Below are 8,775 nucleotides of genomic sequence, written 5' to 3'. Positions count from 1 at the left end.
AAAGCAAAAGGCGAGAGGAGGTTTCCAAAAAGATCGGGCAGGAGGCGACTCACAACAGCATCACAAATCATTCCGTCTCAGCGCTGCTCCCGAGAGATTTTTTTTTTGATGGATTAAATTAAGCGCTTCCATTTCCGTCCACCACCTGATCGCTGCATTATAAATCCGAACAGCTGATCCGCGAATCTTCAGAAATCCAGGCGCCTGCAAAGCAGAGGCTGCGGCAAGGAAGGCTGGGAGCTGTCCAGTGCTGAATGAGGAACCCCCAGCCAGCCAGCAATAACCGCCCCCCCGCCCCCCCAGCTCCCGCCGCCGCCGCCGCCGCCCCGAAGCGGAACGACCGTGCCAATCGCAGCGCGCACACAGGCTCGGAGGCGCGCGCATTCCCGACCCGAGCAGGGGCTGCCGCACTGGAGGAGAGGACCGGCGGGGGGGGGGCGGACCGGCAAAGGACACCGAGCCCAGCCAAGCCGCAGCCGCAGCCGTCGCCGGCCGGGCTGGAGGGGCGCGCGGGCGCGGAGAGCGGCCGGCCGGGCGAGCCAGCGAGCCAACGAGCGCGCCACCGGCTGGGCACCGAGCGAAGCGGGCGCCGGGCCGGTCGGGAGCTGTCCAGGTGCTGACTCCGCCGGCCGCCTCTTATGAACCAGCGCGGCGTTGGCCGTGATCTCTCGAACTCCTGGGGGGCTCCAGAGGCGAGCTGGAGGGCAAGCGAGCGGCCTGCCGGAGAGGCGCAGCCTTGCCTCGCACAAAAGCCGCCGCCGCCGCCGCAGCTGCTGCGGAAAGGAGCACCGGCGCGGCGCGACCGCCCAGGCTGGAGACCTCCGCGGCCGGCGCCGCTCCCGTCAGGCCTTCGGAAGCAGGAGGCGAAGCAGCCGCAGCGGCGGCAGCAGCCCACAAAGCCATAGTCCCCGCGGTCGGCGACGGCCATCCCCGGGGCCCCCCCGCCTCCCTTCCTCGCGGCGGGCTCGCTCTTCCGCGCCTTCTGCCTTTCCTCTGACCCCCCCTCGCCGCCCTTTCTTGCCGCTGCTCTTTGATCGCCTCCCCCCGGGCCCCCCTCCCGCCCGGAGCCCACCGGCGGAAGCTGCGGGAGCCTTCTCACATTCCGGGGGAGTCCAGAACCATGCCCAGATCCTTCCTGGTGAAAAAGGTCAAACTTGACGATTTCCCCTCGGCGGACCTCGAGAATTCCTACAGCAGATCGCGGACCGACTTCAACTCCCGGCTCCATGACAAGGGTGAGGAGGGGGACGGCGCGGGTGGGAGAAGAGGAGGAGGGGGGGTCGGCCTCGGGATGGGCCGAGCGGGGGCGAGGGCGGGTGGCCGTGTTCCCTGCGCCCGGTTCGGAACTCCGAGCCAGCAGGCCGCGAGCACCCTGGCGGGAGCGAGGCGAGGCCCGCGGGGGCACCGGGCGAAGGAGCGCCGTCTTCCTATTCTGGAATGCGAGAGCCATATTGAGCGGCTCTGCGCCTGCTTGCCTGGCTCGCTGGCGGCGGCGGCGGCGGGGTTGACTCGGCATCTTTGGATGGAACGCAACCCGGCTAAAATTAGAGCTTGCGGGGACGAGGCGCGGGGGCGGCAGGCGGGCCTATTCCAGGGGATCCGGCTGGGCGAGAGGCAGGAGCGCGGGAGGGGCGAGGAGGGGTGCGGGCGGTGGGAGGCATTTCGCCGCAGTGGCGCCTGCCTTGCCAGCGGGGCCTTTTGTCTCGCGCGCGGCGAGTCCAAGGGCAAGCGCTAGGCTGCCTCCAACGGGCCGCTCCCCTGGGGCGCGCTCTAGGAGAGGCCTGCCGAGCCCCCGTGCCCGGAGGCCCCACCTCGCAGTCCGAGCGGACGATGCCGCCCTTCGGCCCAGGGAAGCCCCCTTCCCGCTTTTGTTCGGGGCAAAGCGGCTGCAGCACGTTGCATAATCGTCAGCATTTAGCTGGAGTGGCGGCGGGGGGGGGGAGGGTGATTAGCTTCCGCAACGCTGCAACCCCCCCGCGATGCCTTTGGTCTCCTGCAGAGTTGACCTTGGGGGAGGGGTTGGGGGGGGCGAAAAGACGATGCCTTGCTCCTCTTCATCGGTCTACCCGCTCAAGGGACAGAGGCTCCCTCCCCCCACCCCTCCCGTTCGCCTCCGCGCCACTCTCCGGTCCCGCGGCCGTTTTCTGGCCCAGCAGCCGCAGGTGAACGGGCTGAGAAACCGCTCTAAGGACGGAGCCGGGTGCCGGAGCCTCGGGGAGCACTGCGGATATTGGCAGGAGGCGCCGGCTGGGCGGGCTGGAGAGGGATGCGGGGCACGGGGGCTTCTCCGGATTCCGCTTGTTGCCTCTACTAAGTGGGGAGTGCGGAGCTCTGGAGCTGAGCCCCGAAAGCATCCGTTAGCCACTGATCAGCATCTCTCCCCCCTTGTCAGGTGACTGTGCTAACGGATTCTCTCCCGCTGCCTTTTCTCCCCGGGCCTCCCTCTCCTCTGCCTCTTGCCCGCCCCCCTCCCCTCCCCCACCCCTCCTGGCTCCCTCTCCCCCCCCCCCCGCTCACAGGTGGCTATATCAGCGACTACATCGCGCCGTCTTCGGTGTACGAGGGGGAGGGCGAGAACGGCCTCAAGGTGCCCCCGCCGACTGGCGTCATCTACCCGGGGACTCACGGCGACTCGGACCAGGCCGACAGCCCGCACTCGGCCTTGGCCGGGGGCTACATCAACGGCGACGCGGCGGTGAGCGAGGGCTATGCGGTCGACGCCTTCTTCATCACCGACGGGCGCTCGCGCCGCAAGGCGGCGGTGGTGGGCGGCGGGGCCGGGGGCGCGGGCTCCCGGCTGGGCCAGCCCCCTCCCGCCAGCGGGCAGCCCCCGCCGCCCCCGCCCCCGCCGCAGCGGCACACCTGCAGCGAGTGCGGCAAGACCTACGCCACCTCGTCCAACCTGAGCCGCCACAAGCAGACCCACCGCAGCCTGGACAGCAAGATGGCCAAGAAGTGCCCGACGTGCGGCAAGGTGTACGTCTCCATGCCGGCCATGGCTATGCACCTGCTGACCCACGACCTGAAGCACAAGTGCGAGGTGTGCGGGAAGGCCTTCAGCCGGCCGTGGCTCCTGCAGGGCCACATGCGCTCCCACACGGGGGAGAAGCCCTTCGGCTGCGCGCACTGCGGAAAGGCCTTCGCCGACCGCTCCAACCTGCGCGCCCACATGCAGACTCACTCCGCCTTCAAGCACTTCCGCTGCAAGCGCTGCAGCAAGACCTTCGCCCTCAAGTCCTACCTGAACAAGCACTACGAGTCGGCCTGCTTCAAGGGCGCCGCCCCGCCGCCGCTCAGCCCGCTGGAGGCCTGACAGAGCCCAGCGGGGCGCCCTCCTCCTCAGGCTGCCCCCTCCCCCTCCCCCTCCCCCTCCCCGCCCCGCGAGGCTCCAGGAAAGCGGGCGGAGGCCGGGGGCGGGGCGAAACGCCCAGCGCCTCACCTGGACAGGTAACCCCCCCCAGCCGCAGCCTCCCGGCCGCGCCCCCTCCCCTTCCTTTGCTGCTCCCGCGGAACGACGGGACCCACGCCTCCGCCCTGGCGGAACCCCTCCCGCGAGGGATCCTCTTTCCGCCCGAGGAGGCGTCGGTTGGTTTCCTTCCATGAAGCTGCCGAATTTCTATTTTCCTAAATGTTTACGTTTCCTTATTTTGATTTCGCTGTTTTAAGAGAAAAACAAGGACAAGAAAGGTAGAGAGGTATGTATTTAACTCGGAGGCGGTCTTATTTATTTATTTATTTATTTATTTATTTATTTATTTATTTATTTGCTTACTTAACGAATGTATTCATTTCTTTCCCTGTTGGTTTATTGCGCGGGGCAGTGCCCCCTCCCTCCACGTTGCACTTTTGTGTTGGTTTTTAATTATTTTGTTGCTTTTAAAGCCGAGCCGACTATTTGCACCGCTGTTGACTTCCAATCCGTACGTTTGTTGCCAAGACTTCTTTACTATGCCAAAGTCTACGTCACTTTTTGAAGGGGGGGAAACGAGGAAACCAGGACTGGCCGTTCGCTCTTTTGTTTTTTTTCTTTTTCCTTCTTTTGGTTTTGCTTTCTCCCCCCCTTTTCCGGGTCGGGGCGAGGGTGGGGGGGAAATGATCGCCATCCTTTCTAACGCAGGATTTTTTGCATGCAAGAAGAAATGTATTTAAATCTATGCCAATTTGATGATGCTTTTTAAAATTATTATTATGATGGATTTTCATTTGTAACACTTTACATCACTTTGTTTTCCTTTGCCAAACTTTTAGATAATAATAGTCTATTTGAGGGCAATATTCTCCTACTGAACTAATAGAAGCAATAATTAACGTAATGCATGTTATTTTTAAGACGATAGTAATACTGAGGAATCAGGTAACTTTTAATCCAACTTCTTAATAGCAACGGATATCAGGGACTTTGCCAGTGTAGTGAACTCGAGTTAATGAGGCGAACCTTCCTTCTCTTCTTCTTCTTCTCTTGTCTTTTAATGGATGCACACTGCCTGCCTTCTTCGACTTTCTTCCGAGTAGCTTAGTCAAGTCTCTGGGCTTGTAGCGCTTGCCTGGCCCGAGAAATACGAGCAACACCCCGCCCGAATCCCCCCTCCCCCTCGGCCCCCCCTCAGGGGCCCATTCCCCATCCCCACCCCGTGGCTTTCAGGCTTTGCCAGCCCCACTCTCTGCCTCCGGGGGGTGGGGGAAAAGAGGACGTGGGATGCAGCCCAGCAGGGGTGGAGAAGCCCCTGTTCCCCGTCTCCCCCGCTTTCTTCCAGGGTCTCCCCCAGCACCAGAGCCTGCACCCAACAGGTGCCTTCCGCTCCATCGGTGGAGAGATGCCGCAGCGGGGAAGACTTTCCGGGTCTCCCCAGGGACAGGTGTGCCTCCCGGTCAGCTGCCGGGTCGCTGATGGCTCCGGCTGCCCCCCCCCCAAGGCTTGGCCCTCTGGCACGGCCGCCTCCTCCGATCCTCCCGTTTCCCCGCAGGAACCTTCCGCCCACGTCACGGGCCTGCGTGGGAAGGAAGAGTTCTCCTAAAGACATTGCCTTCCGTTAAGAACATTAAGCCCCCTCCCCGAAAGCCACGAGGACCCCCCCTTCTCTCCCACTCTTAAGCACTACTTCTCCTGTAGGTCTTTCCATTTTATGATTAACTTAAGAAAAATAAACAGCACAAAAGAATAAAAAAATACCTTAATAGAAATCAGGTAGAAGGAACTTGTATTAGCTAGCACCTCCTGTTTTTGTACTTAAGATAATTAACGATGCTACTAGAACAATGACTTCTAATACTAATATTGCTATTAATACTCCCTCTTGCTGACTTAAAAAGGGAAACGACGCGGATGCTTTGTAAATACCGTTTGGAAATTTACATGAATTTTTACAAGCTGTTAAAAGAATTCTGAGCCTGTTTGTGGGGGGGTGGGAGGGGAAAAAACTCTTTTCCTGGGGAGAAAAGACGGACTATCCGAGTGGAGAGGACTGGCGAGGATGCGAGAGGCTGTTTGAGGCAGACGCTGAGCGGTGGACCAGTAAAGCACAATTCGCACACCGTGTCCTGCAGCATTTCACAATAATAAGAATCATAATAAAAAAAGAGAGGATACTCTTGTAGTACACCCGGCCTGGCGCCTTCTTCCTCCGCGCGAGCGAGGCTACTCTGCGGGAGGGGGAGGGCTTGCTCTCTGCTCCTGCTCCCAGCATCGTCGAGCTTGGGCCGGCCTGGAGGCCCAGCCACGCGCAAAGGAGCCGCCACGAAGCTGGTGCTTTCCCTGGCTCGCCCTCCTTTCTCCTTCCGCCGGTTTCTCCGCTGCGGCTGCAGGCGGGGGCTCTACGGTCGTCCAGCCGTCCAAGCTCTCGTCGAGGATCTTCTGGGGGCCACGGCCTAGGAAAACGGTTGGTCCGAGCCAGCTGCGATGTCCCTCCGGCCGCCTCCCTGGCCTGAGGCGCTGCAGCTCACCAGAGAGCTCCGAGGAGTCCAGACGGATCCTGGATGCGCGTTGACAGTCGGCGACCTTCGAGCCCCGAAGCCGCCCCTTTCCCCTCCCTTACCCTGCCGGGAATGCCAAAGTTGCTCCCCTCCCAGGGGTTCTGCCTCCCCTCCCCACATGCCAGGAGCGCACCAAGAGGAAAAGCCCCCTTGCGGGCCCGAGCTGGTTGGGGCAGCGCAGGAGGGCATTCACAACCTCTGAAGGCAAGTTGCTCCACTGATTAATTGTCCGCACTGTTAGGAAGTTTCTCCTTAGTTCTAGGTTGCTTCTCTCCTTGATTAGTTCCCACCCGTTGCTTCTTGCCCTGCCCTCGGGGCCTTTGGAGAATCTGCCATCAAAGGTCTATGAAGAGGCCAAGTTAGGGTTAGTCCCAAGCCTGACCCTCCCCAGCTGAAGCCAAGGTCCCCACAGCCGTCACCCGTCTCCCCCAAGCGCAATCCTCCCCCGGGGCCTTTTGTAAGGACAACTTATTTCGGTCACGTCTACTTCCAGGTTCGGCCGTCCAACTTTCCAGCAGTGGCCCAAGTCCGCTCCGGCCGGTCGGTCAAGGGAAGGCGAGCCTCTTTCTCGGGGCTGGAGGGCCGCCGGGCGAAGCTTTTCTTCTTGAGTCGGAAAGAATTGCGGATTTACTGCAACGGCCTGAATTCAGAAGGTCCCGGATTCCAGGCTGGGCTTTTGACTCTCCCAACACGTGAACCGCGATGGCTGGGAGGAGGAGAGTTGGGTGTCTGCTGTTAGGCCGGGGCTGGAGGGAGGAAGGCAGGCAGGCAGGCCTCCACAAACGGTCACGTTTCTAGCGCGCGGAGGGCACCTTGGTCAATGCGGCCCAAGAGGCCTCTGCGCGCTGTCAGGCCAGAGCTGGCCCGGGGCGCTTCTCCACCAGCCCCCTCCAGCCAAGCCTGGGAGAGCGAAGGGCAGCGAGGAGCTGGGTCTTGGAGGGGGAGGCTTTCTAAGGCACCGGGCAGGGCAAAGCGCAGGGAAGCCGGGCCGCCTGCAAGGGTCGAAGAGGCAGAACGACAACTCCCGGAAGCCCTAGGGAGGGCAGGTAAAGGTGGGATCTGTACTTCAGCCCCCCCTCCCCACTCCCGGAGGTTGATCCGGACAAAGGCGCAGAGCGGGCTCCCTCCGGGTGACCCTGGCCCCGCGGCAGACTCCGACGCCTGGGCCTGGGCGGCTCCGCTCAGCTTCCCGTTCTTCCGGGAACCGCGCAGTTGTCCTCCGCCCGGCGGGCTGCGACTGCGAGAGGCGGAGCGGCGCTGAAAGAAGCCCCGCAATTGCCGGGGCCAATCTGGGGTCTTCCCCCACCTCCGAGGCGCTCCTGGTGCCGGGCGAGAGGGGAACAAGCTGCTGCTTCCATCGCCCCCCCCCCGCGCCTGCCGCCTGCCCGCTGACTCAGGCGGGGGCGGAGGAGGGTCAGGTCAGGTCAGGCTGCCGCAGCGGGGGCGGGCCGGGCTCTTCCCGCCCCCGCCGCCCTCCGCTGCCCCTACAGGACAGTTGCACCGCAGAGACGGGGAAGAGAGCGCGGGAGAGAAGATGGGACGGATTCCTTTGGCTGCGATGGGTGTGTGTAGCGAGCAGAGATGCGGACGGGGATGTCACGTGCTCAGCCCCCCCCCACTACAAATACCAGCAAACAATACTTTAAAGAAGGGAGCCCAAGCCCCCCCTCCTCCTTGGAAGGAAAGGCTTCCACTTTCCCCCCCTTGGCCGGGCTGTAATAGAAGGGTTCCGGCCTCGGAAGTGACACGAACAGGTTCCTCTGCCGTTGCTTTCGACCGCGGCCAGGAAAGACCGGTAGCCTTTACCTGCCAGGAAACAGCGAGAGAAACGCCCAAAGAGCCCGAAGCGCGTCCCGCTTGCTGCTTTCGTCAGCGGTTCCGAGCGGGGGTCTGCAAAGGGGCGCTCCTGTCCTCCCCCCCCCCACCGCCGGAGAGCACAGAGGGAGGAGGCGGGATTCTCCAACGCAGCTTTCCACGTGCCCCCCCCCGGAAGCATTCCCCATCGTGCACAGCCAGGCTCGAGGGCGATGCTGAGGGTCTTTCTCTACCTCCGCAGGAGCCTTCTGGGGCGATTTCGGCATTTCCTGAGCAGGGGGTGGAATCCCTCCTTCCTCCGGGGGTCCGCCTGCGTCTGCCCCGCCTCGGGGAGGGCCCCGGGGAGTCACCCGCTCTCCCCAGATTAGTTCGCCGATCAAGGTGAGATCTTGCAGCCCAGGGGTTCGTGGAAGAAAAGCGGGCGGCTCCGGCAGCCCAGGCAGGGCGGGAGGAACCACCGATCCCAGGACCCCCGCGCGGCTGCCTTCCGAAGGGCCCGGCGCGCTCCGGCGAATCGGCTCCCCCCGCCTTCACCCAGGCGCCTTGGTTCTCTGGCGGGGCGGCGGCTGCGGGGCCGAGACCACCCGGCGCACCTGTGGCGGAATCCTCCCCCTTCAGCCCCGCCCGCCCAGACTTGCAGGGAAGGAGCGGGAGGTCGGGCTGGCCGATTCCTGGAGGGGGGGGGCGCCAGCAGGGTGGGGGGTTTGGTGGGCTCTGCTCCTCGTGGGGACAAGCGGCGTGGGAAGATTCCTCCCCTGGGCAGAGTTTCCTCCCCTGGGCTGCCCCGGCGAATTCTCGGTGCCTTCACTGCCCCCCTCCCGCTCCGTTCGTAAGCGGACTTTTCTCCCACGGAAGAAGCGGGCGGCGCCCCTTCAAGGTCATTGCTGCGGGGCCGCCATTCCCGGACGGGCCGCTAGGTGGAGCAGCGCGCCAAGGTCCTGGCTTTCGGGCGCTGCGGCTGAGCCGGGAAGCTGAGCCCGAGCCGCGCCG

The 8,775-nt window shown here is 63.3% G+C and overlaps 1 protein-coding gene across 1 annotated transcript; it reads left to right on the top strand.

The window, feature by feature from the left end:
• Positions 1 to 1,016: 1,016 nt before the first annotated feature.
• SCRT1 (scratch family transcriptional repressor 1) lies at positions 1,017 to 3,379 on the top strand. Its single transcript, XM_034420044.3, has 2 exons — positions 1,017 to 1,235; positions 2,520 to 3,379. The coding sequence occupies exons 1-2, from the start codon at positions 1,121 to 1,123 to the stop codon at positions 3,311 to 3,313; spliced, it is 909 nt and encodes a 302-aa protein (XP_034275935.1). The 5' UTR covers positions 1,017 to 1,120; the 3' UTR covers positions 3,314 to 3,379.
• The last annotated feature ends 5,396 nt before the right edge of the window (positions 3,380 to 8,775 follow it).

The sequence above is a fragment of the Pantherophis guttatus genome, chromosome 3 (genome assembly GCF_059756535.1).
Source record: "Pantherophis guttatus breed Tessera chromosome 3, ASM5975653v1, whole genome shotgun sequence".
Lineage (NCBI taxonomy): Eukaryota > Metazoa > Chordata > Lepidosauria > Squamata > Colubridae > Pantherophis > Pantherophis guttatus.
The sequence above is the reverse complement of the archived record's forward strand: the minus strand, read 5'-3'. Positions and strand labels throughout refer to the sequence as shown.